At 36.1% G+C, this 21,270-nt stretch overlaps 1 protein-coding gene across 4 annotated transcripts in view; it reads left to right on the top strand.

The window, feature by feature from the left end:
- Positions 1 to 21,270, top strand: part of GBE1 (1,4-alpha-glucan branching enzyme 1) — a 290,641-nt gene that overhangs the window by 239,107 nt on the left and 30,264 nt on the right. For 3 of the 4 annotated variants that reach the window (XM_019839239.3, NM_001009872.1, XR_002162120.3), the window contains 1 exon segment: positions 618 to 748. In XM_019839239.3, the coding sequence (XP_019694798.1) occupies positions 618 to 748 (131 nt within the window). 4 annotated transcript variants of the gene reach the window in all.

The raw sequence follows: 21,270 nt of genomic DNA, 5'->3' as shown, positions 1-21,270 counted from the left end.
GAGACCTTGTAGATATAATTTCTTTTTAGACCTTCTCTTTTATTAGAAAAGAGATACATTGTAAAGAACATTATGTTGCCATTGAATCTGACAAAGGTGGGCAATAATGTAAAGTTTTTAAGATAACTACAACTTCAGAAATCTCAGTACAATAACAATGTTACATTTTATTTGAAAATGTAATTTTGTGTAGCTTAAGTCATTAGTCTGGAGACTAAAAGTCTTAAAGAAAATTCACTTGTAAACAGATCCAGCATGCGTAGGAGCGCGTGTGCACGCACGCGTGCACACACACACACACACACACACACATTTTACATGTAGCATACATACTGTGTTCTTAAAACCTGAGCCACAATGTTAATCATCTATGCTTTGTTTGAAGTTGTCTATAGCTAGTGAGATTTTTATACTTTAAGCCATTTTTGAGACTATTGTTACAGTTTGATATGACACTATTGCAACATGTTAAAAAACATAATGGACTGGCATTTTCACTTGTTGACTTAATAGCTAACAGGGCTATCAATAAAGACCAAAACACTTTTTAATACATAATCTGCTTATAACAGCATCTAGGTATTATTTAGATGTGATGTATGTGTTAATTCTTGCAGGCCTTTGTGAGTGAAAAGCATGAAGGCAATAAGATCATCGCTTTTGAGAGAGCAGGCCTTGTTTTTATTTTCAACTTTCATCCAAGCAAGAGCTACACTGATTACCGAGTTGGAACAACATTGCCAGGAAAATATCCTTTTGTTGCCAGTGAATGTTACTGTCTGCTTTCAATTATTTATTACATCATAGAAACTAAGAAAGACTAATGCTGATCTTGGTGACAGTAGCTCTCAGTTCCTCTTTTGAAAAATGAGGAACTTGAAATAGTTGATTGGTAAATCTTTGCTCACCTCTGTTATGCTGAATCAATCCTAAGCTTCATCCTGGTTCTAAAAAGTATGATTCTGAACATTTTTTTTTAAATGATATTTTGATCCCATATGCACTTCAGGAGATGACTGTAGTTTTTCTCTAGGAAAATATTTTGTAAGTTGCCTTTGAGAATCATCTCCTTTCCCCTTCTCCACCGAGGATGGAGACGATAGCTGTAAAGATGGCTTCCTTCCCTTTTCTCTTTCCTGTCTCCTCCAATGCAGGACATAGCTCACTTTTGAAGGCCTGAACCAGTGAGGAACCAGGGCATAGGAGTGTGAGCAAAGGAAATGACAGAATGTTTCTGATGTTCATTTAGTCATTCATGTATTCATTTCCCAGATATTTGCTGAATGTCTGCTGATTGACCACTGGTGTGTCAGCGCTTTGCTAGGTCCTGTAAATACAAGAATTCTCCTGCAGATACACTCACTGCCCTTATGGAGCTTTTAAACTAGTGAAGAATAAAAATGTTAGGAATTTTGAGTGTGGTAAATGTTGCAAAAGGGAAAGTGCAGTGTATTTTAAGGACATTATGATTTACCAGATCCATAAAGAAAAAAAAAAAAAAAAAGATTCAGGACCTCGCAACAACCCAACACAAATTTTGAAGCAGGCAGTGTAAATAGCGTTCTTCTTCCCTGAAGTCCTACCAGTGATCACCATCTGCCACCTGAGCAGGTGCCTCGTGCCACCATGAAGTCCGATGTGTCAGGGTATCTCTAGCTACAGTATAAGAAACTCCCTATTCAGTTGACTCGAATGGTCAGGAAGATGTATTTGGCCACATAATAAGCCCTGAGGTAGTGTGACCCCTGCGCTGTGACAATATCACGAAGTTCCCCCTGGTTCATTCTTTCCTTTTGTTTTCAACTCTCAAGGTGCCAGCAGTGTCCACAGGATGGTACCTGCTATAGTTATAAGACAACAGCTATGGTTCCAAACGTAACCTTCAGACACAACATAAGGCAAATAGATTTTTTTTTCCTCTTTTTAAGAATGAAGTCACTTTAGGAAATTTTCTTTTATTTTCTGTTGACCAGAATTCAGTCTCACATCCTCAAAGACATTTCTAGGAGGTAGAATTATATCACCATAACTGGCTTATTGATCAAGAGAACTACCTTGGGTCTCCAGGAAGTAGAAAGTGGACTCGGGAAGTAGGATTCTGGAAGTGAAGTGGTTACCCAGAAAGACCATTTCTCCAGTAAAGAACAGGAGAGTGCTATCTAGTTAAGTAGCCCACAGCAGTTACCACTACCCTGTGCTATTCCGTGACATTGAGTGTGGTGAGCGATGGTTCCCTGCCCTTTTCCTTCCCAGCAGAGCACAGTTCCACATGACTTCAGAGCATAGGAGAGAGGGCTGTGGCTGTGACTACTAGCCCAAATGTGCCCCAGTTAGCATATAAAATGCTCCCATCAATGTGATGGGATTACCTGCACTGAAGAATAGCTATACTGTTCCAAGAGCAAATGTACTCACGATTTCTGTAAAGAAATGCAAATAAATACTAGATGTATAGCAACTCATAACATGACCCTTCTCAGCCCCAAACTGCTAATGCCCTACACTAAATCTTTCTATACCTGAAAATGTAATATAATAAAAATACAGTCAAAATATAATTTTTTATAATCAAGCCAAAATACATTTACAATTTACAGCACACTTGGGATCTACTGCAGCCTTTGTTAAGCAACTGTCCTTGACCCTAAGACAGTGGGGGAGAAGAGATGTATGAAAACAAACTAGGTTGTAAGGCATAATGCAGTAAATGAGAAGGGACTGGGAAGGTTCCATGGGAGAACAGGAGATAAGTAAAAGAAAAAATAAAGAGTATGAGAGAGAAATTGATAGATGGATTGACTCATTTAAGGAAAAGACTGTTAAGCCTGGACATTGAGAAAAGGATAAAATTGTAGAAAATTGTAGAAAAAAAGTAAGGGAGGCCATCTCAGCTGTTGGAAAGCATAAAACATGCTTAATGAATAGCACAATGAATTAATTGGAGAATGATGACCTTAAAAAGGAATACTAAGAGATAAAGCCAAAAAGATAGATTGAGATCACCTAATAGAAGATTTCAGTTCCATATTAATTAGTTTAGACTTTTTTCCATAGTTTCATAGTGAGTCACTGAAGGTTTTTGAGCTGGGGAACTACTTGATAAGAATGTATGCTTTAGGAAAAGTTCTCATGTACCCAGTGTGTAAGAGAGCTTTCTTGAGGAAACAGATTGGAAGTACAGATATTAATTATGAGAAATTACAGTACATGTAAAAGATAATTAGGGCATGAGCTGAAGGAATGACAATGGGATAGAACTGCTTTCTTGTGAAAGAACTCAGCAGTTGTTTGGACTTGGGATGTAGAAGAGAAAATATAAGGTTTCATTTTGAACAAGGGGAAGAATGGTAGTGGTATAATTATTTAGGATAGCAAAGCAAGGTGGAGTAACCAGTTAGGGGAATAGAAAATATAAGTTTAGGGGCACCTGGCTGGCTCAGTCAGTACAGCATGTGACTCTTGATCTAGGTGTTGGGAGTTCAAACCCCATATTGGGCACAGAGCTTACTTAAAAAATATATATATGTGTATGTAAAATACAAGTTTTCATTTGGGATTTTAATAAATGGAGGTACATAGACTTTCAATGATGATGTTTAGAATTCTGCAATTCTGGAATATATGTTTTGGTTTTTGCCTCTAACCTGTTAATGGGGAAGACAACAGTTCTCTGTTACTAATGTTACGATCATACCGTCTTCCATCAGCAGCAGATACATCTATGCTTTCTTTCAGCTCTTATTGTTTCAAGCTTAGCTTTAAGAGTTCTCTTTATTATCCTTAGCATTTTACAAGTCTCATTTCTTTTCGGTCTTTCATCTTTCTGATTTTAGTCCTATACCTTTAAAAGACATTGTAGCTCAGCATTCTAGAATCATTTCAGATATGGAAAGTACAAAAAAAATTTAGGATTTCTATGCTGTGTTTTCTGACTTTGCCAAATTGTCCTGTGCCATCGGTATTTCCAACTCCTGAGCCAGTGAATTGAATACAGATTTTCACTGTGAAGAATCCACAGTGGCAAGATTGGCTATATTAATCAAGTCAAGAAATTCATCAAATTTTTAATTCCCTGCAAAGTAGGATTTGGTGCCAGAACAAACTTAAAGTTTCTAAAGACATCATTTGAACTTTTTCTGTCACTGTGAAATATAAACCACGAATAGGTAACATGTCTGAATTCTTGAGCAAGTTCCATTTTTTGAACCTGTATATCCTGTGTGTCTATCAAATAGCAAGACATCAACTTTCACTCAAATCTGTAGAAATAGGTGGTGACTGTCTTCCCAAGAAACTGTTGTAAGGTGAACTATTTTGGGGACAATGCCAGGCAAAGTAGAAGAAACACTTTAAGGATGCCCTTAACTATCACTTCAGAATAAGATGATACATTTCGGAAAGCTAAAAGAGAAGTCTGATGTGTATCACTAAGATTTTGAAATGTGGTCTTAATGGTACTGCTAAGGGACATAGTAATGTTTCTGCAAAAGGAATCTATAGCCGTATTCCAGAAAATTAAAAACAAAACAAAACAAAAAACCAGTGAATACACTTTGCTTATACACTGTCTCACATTGGTCTCTTAACCACCAACATTCTTTAATTAGTAAATAGCAATGCGGGTGATGCAGAACTCAGATCTAAATATACCGGACAAGTAGGCAGGTCACACATTTCATACCTAGGAAGATAAAAAACATTTACTTAATCTGTCATATTTGCCTGCGATTTAATATTGTTTAGCTGTAGAGAAAGAAAGAAGAAAAAAAAACCATAATGTCATTAATATTATCAGAATCATTATTGTCTTTCATCACATTTCTTCACTTAGAATGTCATCAAATCGGCATTGAATCAAAAGGAAAACTGCTAAGCCCCCAAGGACAAACTGTTCTTTCTAATCCATTTTGAATAACACAAATGATGATACCACATTTTGAGTGATATGAAGGAGTGGATGCTAGGGGACCTCTTTTGAGGACCTTGTGTTTGCTGGCCATTTTTTAAAAAGTTGTTTATGTTTTTTAAATGTTTATTTATTTATTTGAGAGAGAGAGAAAGAGTGAGAGAGGGCACACAAGAAGGAGAGGGGCAGAGAGAGAATCCCAAACAGGCTCCATGCTCTCAGCACAAAGCCCAGTGCAGGCCTTGAACCCATGAACTGTGAGATCACGACCTGAGCCAAAATCAAGAGTGGGGTGCGTAACGACTGAGCCACTCAGGTGCCCTACCTGGGCATTTTTAATAAGTATCCAGTTTCGTATTCCCAGCAGCTCTATGAGGTAGGTTATGTTAGCCTCGTGTGACAGGTCAGTAAACTCAGGCCCTTAAGTAACTGCCTAATTTCCCTCCGGCCCCCAGCTGATAAAGGTTGAGCAGTGTACTGCCAAGCTCATGTCCTTTCTACTATGCCATGGTGCCTCTTTCAGTTCATGGGTGCCTACGTGTGGTTAGGGGCGATAGCAATAGTGGTATTTGCCAATGATGACTTATTTCTAGAATGCTTGAAATAATTTACATATAGTTCTATGGGACAGTAGGTAGCATGAGAAAATTATACACAAATTCACAGTATAGGCAAGCTTCTCTGTCTTCAACTAACTTCCCTCAGCATCCCGCCATCACCCCCAAAGTTTCTTTCCCAGAAATTCTTCCTCATAACCCCTGAGTAACATGTACATACTCCAGTCGAGGGAATTTTTCTGTATTCTCAAGTAGGATATGAACGTGTCCTCATTCCATGTCCAAAGCCAAACAAACTCCTTCAAGGCATCACATCAATTTAAGGTTATTGTATAACATTCAGAGTCAACTTGAAGCCTCCACACCTTATTTGTAATGTGTGTGTCTTGGGATGTGCAGATTCACACTGTTCCAAGAGCATGAACAACACTAAAATAAAATGTTTTTAAATTATTTGTCACCATGCTGAGACGGGGGCGGAAACAATAGTGTATGGGCGGCCTCCTTTCCACATGGCGCTTTAAACTGTTACAATCCTGAAATGTTAAGAGGAGTGATCATGAAGTATGGCTTGTGAAAAATATGTGAATCCCAGCCAAAAATATTTAAAGTGAAGGGAACAGATGAGTAAATAGTTGAAGCTGACCCGAGATCTTTGAAATATTTTCATTAAACTGCCGCAAGATGTACTTTTTAAGATGTAAATTCAGACTCTGACATTTGCAACCTGTACACAGAGTTTCTAATGAGCAAATAAGGTCACTTGGATGATTCACTGGAGTGTGATTGCTGAAGGCAGAGAGGTTGCTGTGCGTTGCTTAGTTTACAGAAGCCTTTGAAGCATGGTTATGTAACACTGTGCTTAATAGAAGCTATGCTTTATGCTACAAACAAAAACAAAGGACTTAATTTTGGATTAGCTAAATGTCACATTCCTTCAAGAATTTATATATAAAGGTTAATTTCTGGACCAAAAAATAAGAGCATCTCAACCTGGTTTTCCAGGTTATATATGTTTTGGTTAAAAAAAAGAAAAACGTGTTAAAATATACAAGGTTTTCTCATAAAAGATCTACAACAATGACTTTGAACAGATGTAAGCATGTTTCTTTTCTGTGTGTGTGTATGTGTGCTTTTACTCTATACTACAATTTAATGATGCTATTTTTTATGTGAGCAGAGATAATCCTACTAACAATTTCATATTTAATATAGGTCCTACTTTTGTTTTTATAGCTTCAAAGTGAATGTACATTCATTGCCAGGTTAGCCCTCTTTAGTTTCAAGATGATAGTAATACGTTTAAACATTATCTAGAGGTCCTTTTGATCATTTTTTATTGTTAAACACTGTCCAACAGTCCCTGTGATTTAGTGATAATGACAGATGCATATCCCCACCTCCACTGGCAATAAAGAGCCTATGATTTAGCATCATTTTTCTACCCAGGAATTTAAGATGAATCACAGAGTAAGAAAATATTTTGCATGATTAAAATATTGCCACTGCTGTAACAATTTTAGATTGGCTTAATATATATTCATAAGACTATAGGCAGTAATGAATAATGAGTAGGCCCTTAAAACACAAATGGTTTTAACTGTGTTTTTTTGTCTTTTCTTTCTTTCTTTTTTTTCTTTTCTTTTTTTTTTTTTTTTTTTCTTAAATGTCTGAGTGCTATGTAGCATCTCACTCAGTGCTCTGAGATATTCAACAGCATTTCTGGCATTTTTTGTTTAATTGTTCAGTTGTGCGGGAATGGTCTCCTCTGGTTCTAGAAATTCATCTAACAATAGCTCAGTCAAGATTTCTGTCCTCTATTTCTTGTCCATTTGTGGGGGAGAAAGAAATCAGAAACATTGTTATAACCTTTAAAAACAATACATACTTACCTAATAATTGTATTGCTAATGGGCAGAAAAACATGTGTGCCCAGGTTGATTATTGTTACTAATCTGTAAAAAAAGGTACTAGTATGTGGAAATTGATGCCAAGATACATGTAAGACTAAGAGTTTTACCCACACATTAGCAATTATATCTTTAGCTAAAACGTATTAGGTACTCGGAGCGCCTGGGTGACTCAGGCAGTTAAGCCCCCAACTCTTGGTTTCGGCTCAGGTCATATTATCTGACAGTTTGTGGGGTTGAGCCCCACATTGGCCTCTGTGCTGACAGCACAGAGCCTGCTTGAGATTCTCTCTCTCCCCTTTCTCTCTGTTCCTATCCCGCTTGTGCTCTCTGTCTCTCAAAATAAATAAACTTAAAGAAATGTTTTAAGTTTTTTTGAAAATGTATTGGGTACACATAAAGCTAAATTTTTGTTAGATGGATGGATAATGATGAGTAGAAGGATGGGCAGACAGAAGTGGATGGCTGGATGCGTGTTGGATAGCTGGGTGGATGGACAGACATATGGATGAATGGATAGATGGATGGATGGACGATAACAGCTACCTAATAGCAAAAGAACCCCTGGAGTTCTTTAATTAAATAATTAAAACACAAAAGTTAACTAGAATTTATTGCTTTTCCCTAAAAGTAGATATTAAATGGTATAAAGGGAAACTTGATCAAATATTGTCAAGAAGATACATCATGATTTTGTAATATTCAAAATTAACACACTAGAGTATATTGTCCGAATATTTGCTGAACAGACTTTCATAATAAGATCTACCCTCCCTTATAAACTTCCTATGTACAGTGCACTTTGCAAATACTTTACACTTATTATCTCACTTAGTAAACCTTTTCCTTTCATAGGGAACAGCATTGCAACTATAGAAGGAGAAAATCTAAAAAGAAAACATTGGCCTGAAAAATTCCATGTCTAACCTTTCTTTTAAAACAGTCCTGTATTTAAGTAGTCCAAAACAGATGGTTCTCTACTACTTAAAAAAAAAAAAACAAAAAAAAACAAAAAACAAGTTGTATAATTGTATTCATCACCTTTCTTTATATCTGATGCCAGTTTTTTTTTTTTTTAAGAGAACATCCTGTGTCTAAAATAAATTTCTAATACTGAATTTTAAATTACGTTTTTCTTCTGGATCTCAGTAGAAATTAGCTTTTTTGCTTTTGTTTTTGTTTGTTTGTTTGTTTGTTTGTTTCAGTAAATATCTCCTCTATGCCAGAATGCTGTTTAGATTTTATATAAGTGAGGTATTTTCATTTTCATCATTTTCTGTTAAGCTGTTCTAACTGAGAATCTCACAGGATCAAGTTGAATAGTCAGTGTTTCATTTATATGTGAAAATGCTACCTGAATACTCTAGAGGTTTCTTAAAATTAAACCATGATACAATTACTGGTTCACTACAATTAATGTATTTATTAAATATATGGATGCCACAACCAAAAGAAAGTTTTGTTTCTCCAGAGAAGAGTGGCAAAAGTAGAGCTATACACAGTGTGTTCTTGGAAACAGTGGCTTCAGTTATAACCATGTGTAAAAACCATTTCTAATTCTATTAATATAGTATTTGTTGGCCGAATGGTGGGAAAATATCTAATTGATTCCTATTATGTATGTGAGGTTTATTTGTGAAATTAATTGATTCTTTTTGGTTGCTATATGGTATTAATTATTGAATAAGGAAAATATTCTTTAGATGTTACTGAGAATAATTATTTAATTAACGTATAACTTAATGAAATGCAATCATATTACCTTTTACTGGTGCACAATAAGTGTTTCATTACAGGAACATTAAGACAGAAAATTATTTTGTCTGTAAAATTATAAACGTTACTGTAATTTTTTTTTCTCCATCAGTTTATATTTAGAGATAGTCAATTATTTTCCCTTCAGTACCTTCCCTTTCAACACTCTGTCTTTCTTCCTAGCTAAGGAAAACACGAAAAATATGTTTGTCTGATGGTAGCCCTCTTTTCTGATTCTGAAACATTATTTTCTTCAGTTTGTTCTCTTACTGTAACATTTTTATCTCCCAATGGCTCAGTAGTTGTATTTCCAGTTCCTATATTTGCAGATGTAGAGAAATTTGTTCTCATTACTAGAATAGTGGTTAAAACCTTGTGCTCTGAAGGTAGAATAAGACTGTCGAAGCATTCAAGTTCTCCCTGCAGCTTATTCGTGTTATGAAAGTAACCGCACTGTTTCTTGGTTTCCTCATCTTTAAAACACCTACTTGTGGAATTATTGTCAGAATTAAATGCATTAATGCATGTGAAAGGCTTAGTGATAGTGTCCTCCACGTGCCATGAGCTCAGTGTTACCTGCTATAGCCAACATTACTGGCATCATCATTGACCTAAAAATGCATTAGAAATTTGATCATAAAAAGAAGGAAAGGTGGGGTGCCTGGGTGGCTCAGTCGGTTGAGCATCTGACTCTTGATTTCAGCTCAGGCCATGATCCCAGGGTTGTAGAATCAAGCCCTTCATCGGGCTTCTCATCAGGCTTCACATTGTGCTCCGTGCTGAGTGTGGAACCTGCTTAGGATTCTCTCTCTCCCTGTCCCCCACCTGTGCATGCTCGCTCTCTCTCTCTCTCTCTCTCTCTCTCTCAAATAAAATAAAATTAATTTAAAAAATTAAATGTGGGGCGCCTGGGTGGCGCAGTCGGTTAAGCGTCCGACTTCAGCCAGGTCACGATCTCTCAGTCCGTGAGTTCGAGCCCCGCGTCAGGCTCTGGGCTGATGGCTCAGGGCCTGGAGCCTGTTTCCGATTCTGTGTCTCCCTCTCTCTCTGCCCCTCCCCCGTTCATGCTCTGTCTCTCTCTGTCCCCAAAAAAATAAACGTTGAAAAAAAAAATTTTTTTTAATTAAATGTATTTTTTTTTTAAAGAAGGAAAGGAGGGGGCGCCTGGGTGGCGCAGTCGGTTAAGCGTCCGACTTCAGCCAGGTCACGATCTCGCGGTCCGTGAGTTCGAGCCCCGCATCGGGCTCTGGGTTGATGGCTCAGAGCCTGGAGCCTGTTTCCGATTCTGTGTCTCCCTCTCTCTCTGCCCCTCCCCCGTTCATGCTCTGTCTCTCTCTGTCCCAAAAATAAATAAACGTTGAAAAAAAAAATTAAAAAAAAAATAAATAAAGAAGGAAAGGAAAGGATGAGAGAAGTAGCTACAAATCCCCTCGGTTATCTACATTGTCACTTCCTACTTTGTTCATTTCCTGCTCCCCAGTTCACCGCCACAAGCTGATTTCTCTGTTTTTACCGTCCTGGAATTCAGTCTTCTCCTGGCTAAATCCTCTCCACATTCTGGCATCATTGGCTCACCTTTCTTTCCTACTCCATTTTTCCATCTGCTGCAGCATTGTCTTGATTCCCCTCTCCTCTGTACCCACTTTGTGCTATTGTTTCCTCAGGTCCAAATCCAAGTTTTTATTTTATTTCCTTCTTTGCGCTCTTCCTTTGAAGAACTCACACACACTCAGAGCTTCAACCCTGTGAAGATGGTCCCTAATCACCCCTCCTATGCTGAGGTGTACCCTACATCGACTATAGTTCTGTGGTATTTAATGACCACTGGGAAATACCAAGCAGCATAGAAGCATAGACTTTTGAGAGGTAGAAGAAGCCTAGCATGACCTGGTTCAGCCCATTGAAATTAGATAAAATTGGTTGGGTTAGAAGATATATTTTAGGACATGGTTTCTAAATTAGTACCAAAAATTAAATCTGCATAACACTTTACAGTGTGTGAATGCTTTTATTCACCTTGACTTCTCTTATCCTCAACCTAAATATGAGCACTAGAAAGATTTCTAACTTTCACAAGATCATATTCCTAGTTAAGTGAATAAATGTGATTTAAATCTACTTCCCTTAATTCCAGCAGTCTTTCATATGGGCACCAGATAATTCACTTTTTTTGTTGCCCTGTCAAAATGCCATTAAAATCAGTAAAGGGTGTCTCACTAATTACTTATAATTTTATGTTTTCTTTGCATTTCTTTGTAAGAGTTAATGGTAACCCTGACTAAATGTCATTTTTCCACAGTGTTAAACTATCCTAGTTTCTAACATACTCAAACACAGATCAGTTTAAATAGGATTTTTTTTTTAACAAATATACTCATTTTAAAAGTAAACTTTTCTAGGGGTAAAATAACTTTCTTAAGAAAAAAAAATGACTACTCATTTTTTTTTTTTTTTTTATTAAACCAAGATATAAACCTAAGTATATTTCAGCTTCAAGTGCTGACTGGGAAAGTGTAGATCCTGAAGGATACTGAAGAATAAAAGGGTTTGAGGATTAAGCATCCCATAGAACAGAAGAAGACACTTACAAAGAAGTGAAGGATAAGAGGTCTGCTTTCATCAGCTTTCCTGATAATCTGTTGCTCCTGTTCTTCCCCGAGTGGTGGAAGTTACGACATGCATGGGAGCTCCATATCACCGGCATAGGTTTACAGCATGGGAGTTCTGATTTGTTTTAGCCACACACAAGAGACACAGTCTTGGACAGATTTAGGGAGATGAGCCTCCGTGTAGATTTATATTAGAAGCATGTAATTGTATATATTTCCTTTTCTTACCTTAATAATTTTGAATGTAGGAAATTCACTCCTGGTGACATTTTGTCTACTGGCTGCCTCAATGTACCTAAAGGGTATACGGAATCATATTACTGCATTCGATTAACTCTCTCATGACCATAATAGTGTCATCACTTTGGAATTTTAATAATAATTGGATACTGCAAATAAAGCTCACATTTGTGAAATAACTATGAAAAAATAATTAAATCTACATAGAATTTGATTCAAAACCTGCCAGAAATTTTGTTCATTGGAATTATATAATTCATTTCCATGTCTGACTATCATACCAAAACATTTGTTATTTCATTTTGAATTGTACAAGCAAGCACTTTGTGGAAATAACTTCTCAGCTTTGCTCTTTGCTTGTATTATTTTGCATGTCTACCTAGTAAGAGTAACCAATATGACTGTTTTAAAGATGATTGCAAACTACTGTATCAGATTCATTATGCCCCTGGAAAATGTATTTATTAGCAGTCACATGTGTGTGTGTGTGTTTAAAACTGTGTCACTCATTTTTTTAGTGCCTGTGGGGAAATGTTTACTTCAAATCTTTTCCCTTACAGTCATCAATCTAGATACAGTTATGATAGTTATGGGCTGAGTGCCCAGAAGTGCTCAGGAATAACGGGGAGTGATGGGGCATGTATGGGTACATGCCCATGCACACACACATGCGCACACACACGTGCACACACACACACAGGCCTGCAGGCTTTTCTTTACAGTTTTTCTAGGGAAACTAGCTCAACCCATTCTCATTTAGTTTTCTAAAGCACTGAGTGAGCCCCAGGGTATTATGATTTTCTATTTGGTTTGAAACCTACAAGAGAAAGAGGAATATACATTAGCTACACACATAAGTTATAACTTCAAATAAAGAAAAAAATGTTTACTACCAATGCTAAATAATCAGCTTTCAAATGTTGAAGTATTTTAATGTTCATACACTTTTCACTCTTTCAGTAGCAATGGTGATAGAGTGGTAGAACATATCATACCTATATGTCTACCCTGGCCCTGCCAAATTATTTTTTATGTATTTTTTTTTATGTTTTATATACAAACATACATGTATTAATGTATGTATGTATATGTATGGTTTTTGGCCAGTCATTTTAATGTTCTGTGCTTAAGTTCAGTCATCTGTATAAAGAAAGCTAACCAGTCAAGTTGATAATACAGGTCTTTATATGCTGACTTTAGTAAATATGTAATCAATCATCCACTTAAACTAACAATTATATAAAATGGCTGTCTCCAGGGCACATACCAATCACTTTAAGAATTAACTAGCTCAATCTGACATGCATTTATTTTACTATTGTGACTGCTCCAAAAAGAAGGAAATAAATCTTTTAATATGTCCAAGTAAAACTTTGTAGATAATGAAATGGGATTGTATTAGAAGAGATATTGTACAGATCTGAAATATTAACTCTATAACACAATGAAAGAAAATCAAGGTTGGGTTTTTGTTTTTTTTGTGTTTTTTAATAACCAGAGTAGTATTAAATTATTTCACCAGGTTTGGCAAAAGCACTCATAGACCAAACCCAAGGAGGATGTAAATTATATTCCAATAATGAAAAGAAAATCTAATGAAAAGAAAATCCATTCAATAAATATGTCAGGTATTAATCCAGGCCTTAGGTAGTAGGAAAGTAAGGAGAGGAGTGGGTAAAGACAGAAATCCCTTAAAGATATTGCATTTTAATAAAGAAAGGTAGAAAAATGAAATAGTTAAGCTTATAGTATATTAAAGGTTGATAATGGTATGGTGAAAAACTAGAACATGTACAGGAGGGCGTAGGGAGGTGCTAGTTTTCAGTTAGAGTATTCAGAGTAGTTTCCCAATCTTTCTCAGAAGCTTGAGGAGAACTTTTCTTTAAAAAAAATAAAACTTGGGGCGCCTGGGTGGCGCAGTCGGTTAAGCGTCCGACTTCAGCCAGGTCACGATCTCGCAGTCCGTGAGTTCGAGCCCCGCGTCAGGCTCTGGGCTGATGGCTCAGAGCCTGGAGCCTGTCTCCAATTCTGTGTCTCCCTCTCTCTGCCCCTCCCCCGTTCATGCTCTGTCTCTCTCTGTCCCAAAAAATAAATAGACGTTGAAAAAAAAATTAAAAAAAAATAAATAAAAAAAAATAAATAAAACTTCGGAGCATCAGGGTTGCTCAGTTGATTGAGCATCTGACTCTTGATTTCAGCTCAGGTCGTGACTGCAGGCTTCATGAGATCAAGCCCCACGTTGGGCTCGGCGCTGACAGCATGAAGCCAGCTTTGGATTCTCTCTCTCCTTCTCTGCGCCTCCCTGCTTGTGTGTGTGTGTGTGTGTGTGTGTGTGTGTGTGTGTGTGTGTGTTTCCTCTCTCTGTCTCTCAAAATAAATAAACATTTTTAAAAGCCTATAAAAAATTTTTAAAAACCTGAAAATTTAAAAAGGTATCTAGTTCTTAAAGAGATTGATGTACTGTCTTACTAATCCTTAATATTAAATTTCTATATAATAGGAAAAGTGTTAGAATTCTAGTGAGAACACAGTCAAGGGAGTAAGGGCATGAAAGTAAATGTCATTAAGGAAGAAGAGGCCAAACTGGGTGTAAAAAGTAAGAGAATAAATAGACCCTCTTTACATTTTTCATCTGTTATGACATCAGTTTAAATGGTCCAGGGTCTGTAATAATAATATAAACAGCAGCTAATCATTTGAGAATCTTCCCCAACACTAGACACAATGTTAAGCACTGGTTATACATTGCTTCAGTGAATCTTCTCAGCCTCTGATATGGCACCTCTGTTTTACCAATGAGAAACTGAGCCTCTAGGAAGTTCTGTAACTTTCTTAGAGACACACAGTTAGCAATTGCCAGAATTGGGATTCGAAAGTAATTGTTGGTCCCCAAAGCATGTGGATGAACCCACCATATTTTACTCTTAAAGGATGATTTCTCCTATCCCAGTCTGTCTGCAAGGCAGCACAGATGACACTTACTTACTGCTTATAATTGTCATTATTTTTCAGGGACTTTGAAGTTTCCAATTATCTTTTCCATTTATGTATATTTCATTGGATTCCATTGAAGGCTGTATTAAGTAAGTTTGGGAAAAGGTGTTTCTTTATAGCCTAAGTCAAAATTATTTTGAGTTCAGAAGCTCAATGTGTTTGTAAAAAATGTTGAATCTGCATGGTCAAAACTCATTTAGATGACAAAGTATGTGGTTATAAGGTGAATAAAAATCTTATTTTTTTCTTTTTCAATTCTAAATAATTGCTATTGCTTCATCAAATAATTGAATTTACAAGTTCTTTGGGTAATCCTTAATGTCACAGACAAAAAGCAACAATTTTACAGGATGGTTAGGCTAGAAGTATGGGCATATTTTTTTTCATTATTAGACTTTAACTGTGGGCATATTTTTTCATTATTATTCTATCTTGAGTTATTGAGAAACAATGACATTTTTTTATTTCAAGTTATATAATCTTCTAAGACAAATAAAAACTTTCTAGTTAGGTCAGTCGAAGTATTCTGTAAAGTATTTAGAATAATTTTCCTGTTTGCATAGAGAGATATGTGACACACAATACTTGGTATTATCATTCAATTTGCTATTTACTGGTGTGTGTCATTATAAGCATGCATGCTGAAGAATAAACTAATAATTTGCATGAAAATTTATCTCAAAAAGCATAGCACTCCATTAATTAATATGGTAGATCGTATTTGAGCCCCTCATCCTTTGAGTTTGTTTTATTTGCTATTCTGCATTATACAGTTTCTAAAAATTTTACAGCCAAGGAAGTACACTTGAAGGAATTGTAGTTAATTGCAGAAACCTATTGTTGATGAAATGAGCACATCCTAAAATATACTAGAAATATATTTTGTACTTAATTAAAACATGTGGTTGTCATTTAAACTTTTAATGAAGACAGTGCTCACAAACTTGAATACTTATGTGTAGCTCATGCATGAAGATGGTGCTTTTTACAGATACCAAAACTTTAATATGAACTAATTAGAGTTAAACAAAAAAAAAGAGGGGCGCCTGGGTGGCGCAGTCGGTTAAGCGTCCGACTTCAGCCAGGTCACGATCTCGCGGTCTGTGAGTTCCAGCCCCGCGTCAGGCTCTGGGTTGATGGCTCAGAGCCTGGAGCCTGTTTCAGATTCTGTGTCTCCCTCTCTCTCTGCCCCTCCCCCGTTCATGCTCTGTCTCTCTCTGTCCCAAAAATAAATAAACGTTGGAAAAAAAAAATTAAAAAAAAAGATGGTTACCTTAGAGAGATGCTGTGTTGTGGCATTTATTATATCTTAAAATATACTTTGGTTATATTCAATAGTAAATTCCTTTATGTATTTCACATTTCTCCCTGTTTTAATTTTGTTTTAGAAATATAATCTTTGGGGATTTTTAAACTAAAGAAAAGAAAAAAAAATTAAATGGATATTTTCCATCAAAAGTAATGTAGTCATAAATGCCACATTGCTGTAAAATAGTTTTGAAAAAATAATTAAAATACCAAAATTCCTTTTCAACAATGAATTTTTAAGTTAATATATATTTAAGGTCACAGAATTAATTGTGGGACTGCCTAAATCACACACACACACACCTCACATTAACACACATACAGATTAATAATATACATAACTACACATCACAAGTCTTTGCTAGTTTTGTATTTGGAAGAAGACCAGAGAGAGCAAATAAAAGTTGTAATGTATGACCCAGAGTATTGCCTCGGCTCAATTTAGCAATATTTGTAAAATAAAGGGATGTCTCTTTAAGATGGCCAACAGGTGTAACTGAAGATTTTGTGGAATGTAAGTGGCAATAAAAAAATTAAATTCATGAAACATAAAAATGGGAGGATTATGTTAGAACACTGTGCCAAGTCCTGTGCTGGTAGTTATTTTTACGCTGTTAAAAATATAAACTTGTCTTTGCTTTCCAGCACCTGTTCTTACTCTACCAGATGTTTGTTCACAATTCCTTAAATTTCTTACAGGATGTTTCCTGCCTTTGACGGAGATTCTCTCTCCTGGGATCATTGAGCTCCCAGAAGTTATTGCAGCTGTAATAATGTGGGTGGGTTGATTAAAGAATCAGATCTGAAAATAACATAATAAATGCATATATTCTAAGGGGTGCATTTTTTTCCACATTTTAGCGTGTCTTCCATCGGGGTATGTCCTACAATAAATGCCATGGTAGTGATTTTTTTCTCTCTCTTTATTGGGGATATATAAAATAATTCATCTTAAAATTGATGATGGCTTAGATGTAAAGATATATGGTAACTTACCATCTTTGCCATTTTTATGGTCACCTAGTGACTGGAGAGCCCCTTTCATTGTTGCTCAATTTGAAACCTTGGGGGTTGTACCTTACCATAAATTTCCTTAGCTTCATCAGCAGGAGTGAAGTGAGTTTAGTACAGAATGATATAAATGATAGTACTTCTTACATCAAAATCCTTATACTTTGAACAGACACTTTATCAAGTGGCTGAGCAAACACAGCAGCTTTTGAAGTATTTGAAGAGCCATTGATTTTAAGAGTCTTCATGCCCTCACTCTTCTTTAATCTTATTAGTACAGGTCTCCAGAACATGGCTCTTTCTTGGTTCAAATTTAAGGACATAGATTATACAATAAAGCTTAAAACTTATCTATGTCAACCTGTTGATAGATACATCAAATACTTAGGAAGCTATTGAATTTAAAATAAGAAGAAATCATAATATTTTTAAATGACATTCAAATGGATAGGGACCTATTTGACCTCTTTTTTAGAAAAATCTTCATAAAATAATTCCATCATTCTATCATTTTTTTTTTTCCTACTATAATTTGCCAAATTGAGCAAGGTAAAGTTTTCGGTCCAATATTTTGTATTCACCAATAAAATGACTGAATGAACCTAATGAATAAAGATGGATCTAGAACAAATACAATAAATGTCAGATATTCAGACACCATAAGGAATGTTAAGAATTCAGTCTTTTAACATCAATCTTTTAAATTGAATTAGACTAATCATTTTGATGAATATCACTTTATCTGCTTTTTAAATTTTTATTCCTCTCATATCCTATTCATTCTGGTCACTTTATCCTTAGAATCTCACCTTTAGAATTAAACAAGAAACAGTTTACAAAATGATTCTGCCTGCTTCTCTGTATAAAATAGATGCCCCGATGTAGAGAGTAAGGTAATTAGATTACATTCGACTGGTGTATTCATCCCAGCTCTGCTACTAAACTGGTGGCATGTTTCTGGACACACACATGCTCCCCTTCTACTTTTGTCTCCCCAAATTGTGCATCAGTGTCCTTACTTTTCCATCCAAAATCTCATTGATATATCTATGCCTCTCCATTCCTTCTCTCCAGGTTTAACCATACTACTATTGTTGGACCCTTGTAAGACTCCTGAGTGTTCTCTCTGACCTGGTCTTTCCTTTGTCCGTCTTATTCTGCCCTGACCTCTAGGTTAATTTTCTTAATTGTCAAACTCTTTCTCACCAGGCTTCAACATTCTCATACTTAATTACCAAACTGAATCTTAACAGCCTAGCCCGGCTTTCAAAACCCATTATAGACAGACAATCAATCCTACCTTTCCTCCTTGGCTCTACTTCTCATTGCATATTGCTTTCTGCTTTATTTATAGACATTTCATGTGCACGTATCATCTCTCCTTACAGGCTGCAAGTTGTGTGTAAACTAAGACTATATCTTAGTCATTTTTTTATCATGCACAGTGCCTTACACATTGTGTGTATCCAGTAAGTTAGTGGGAGAGTAAAGAGAACTTATTCTACTTTCCTTTAATACAAAAATATAAGATATGTAACTTGGCCTTTTTTGGTGAATCAGAATTGTCCTGAATGTTTCAAAGATGTATTGAGAAGCTTTTATGAAAAGATATTCTGTTCAGTGTTGGGAGGTAGTTATGAATGGAAGAAGGCCTGCTGAGAGTATCCTGTTAAATTTGTTGTCTGCTGTGGAATTGGAAACCATATTTAAAAAATAATTTTAAATAAGTATACATTGGCTCTGAGTTATATTTTCAGAGAGATGTTCTTTAGTGGATGACGGGGGTTTGCAGGGATACTGGTGCTGTATGAGTGCCCTGTCACATGTGTTTGTGCATGTGTGTGTGCATATGCATGTGAGGAAGAAGGAGTATGGAAATGCCTGAGTGAGAGCACAAGAGTCAATCAACCCAGTTGCTCAAATAACTGCTTTTGTTTGTTGTCCTTCTAAGCACCATCCTTAAAAGATGGGTTTCTTAATTCTTGAATAGTATGTGGGTAGTAATTCACAATTCTAAGACTCTTCCACAATTATTACTTTTAATCTAGTGTTTTAAATTATTGTCATTTCTGGAGTTTACGGGTTGCTTTCCCAAAGGACGTTATTGTATTCCCTGAGTAATATGGACACAGGGCTGGGTAATTCCAAAAGTGGCCACAGCAGAATGTTTCCTTTAAATTATAGATCAGAGAAACAGGTCCAAACTGATGTTTTGAAAGTTGTATTATGGCTTTTGTAAGCTTTTGCTTTATAGCTACAAATTATATATATTAAGTGAGTAGATTCCAGCCATTTTAAGTGTGATGATCCCTTTCAATGTCAAAAAGAAATGGATTATTTTATAACAATTGTTCTTTCAGCATCCTTGATTGAAAAAATATATATAAGCAAAACCTTACTCTAAGTCCTATGACTTTGTAAATGAATCTGCATTTTATTAATCAAAAAATACATATTATTTGAAATACAGTATCAGATGTATGTAATAATAGAATGTAGTCTTCAGACAATGTCTGAAGCAAATATAGATCCCCAGTCCCTTCTAGTAACGTAATTACTCATTCAATGAGATCCTTATAATAACACAGCTACCAGTGAATATCAGCCCACTCAATGGGAACCCCTGCTTTCGGTGAGATACTTTCTGTCTGCAGACACTACTACCAATAATAATGTAATTTTAACTAGTAATCTAATAATTGATACTCTATTACAAAAGTTTTTAAAGTATTCTAGGACGTTATTCTCTAAAATTGAACTTGTTTTTCTTCTTCTTTTTGTTTTTTGAGGATTTGTAAAGTATTTAACGAACTAGGATGAGCAAAAGCTAAACTTTAAATTTAATAGTTCCTTTCATTCCACAAGGCTCCATTTATTTACAATGTATCCAGTTATTTAATTTCGCTATCTGTGTTTTGCCATTAAGTGATGTGGTGTGCTCAAGTCATTTTCAGCTGTACTGAGTGACTTTAGAATGTGCCTGTGCCCAATTGTCATCTTTTGAATCTCAACCAATTGTTCTTTCTCTGTTCATCTCTCATTAAATGCCAATAATCTGATTATCAGTTTGAATTTGAGTCAGAGCAGGCTGACCTAGATTGAATGAAATGCAGCCACCCCTCCTAGCAACTGTTCCTTTAGTGAATTCTTCCGCATCTCTTACCCAGACAGAGGTTCCCAAAGTAAGAAATTATGGTCATTGTTTGTCACCCACATGTACTTTTAATGTGATATATTTTTAAAATTTTTTTTATTTGTTTTTGAGAGAGAAAGAGCATAAGCAGGGGAGAGGCAGTCAGAGAGGGGGACAGAGGATCTGAAGCAGGCTCTGCATGACAGCACAGAGTCCAATGTGGGGCTCAGAGTCACAAACCGTGAGGTCATGACTTGAGCCAAAGCCTGACGCTCAACAGACTGAGCCACTGAGGCACCCCAGTGTGATACTTTTTAATGAAAATCTGATCATAAATTCGAACATAATAGCCGTAGCTTTTACTTTGTTGCAAAGACAATAATGAAACATATCTAATAGCTCAGCATGAAAAATCGGATGTTACACTGGAGCAGAACACAGGATGGCAACATGAATATACCTGTAGCATGGGCGGGGAGTATGTTTACGAGATCCTGTGTGTGCACAGGAGGCCTGCTTAGTTCTACATCTTCAGACACATGTGGACACTTGGTTCACTTTTGTGTTCCTCACTTCGATAACCAGGATCTAGAACTGGAATGAATTCAGAGATGGGGAATGCGTAAAAACACTTATCAAATGAGGAAGTATTAAAGGTTCTGAGATTGTATTTAGTATGTATTTAGTAATAGATGCAGAGGATACATGGAGATAGCATAACTATTATTAAATATTTGAAAGGTTACTGCATTTTGAATCTGTTCTCTATGGCTTTTCTGGATTGAAAAGTCCCAAGGAGTCAAAAATCTCCAGTTACTAAAGAGGTGAATTCCTAATGAATAGAATA

The sequence above is a fragment of the Felis catus genome, chromosome C2, assembly GCF_018350175.1.
Source record: "Felis catus isolate Fca126 chromosome C2, F.catus_Fca126_mat1.0, whole genome shotgun sequence".
Classification (NCBI taxonomy): domain Eukaryota; kingdom Metazoa; phylum Chordata; class Mammalia; order Carnivora; family Felidae; genus Felis; species Felis catus.
Note: the sequence above shows the minus strand (reverse complement) of the source record. Positions and strands in the feature narration are given on the sequence as shown.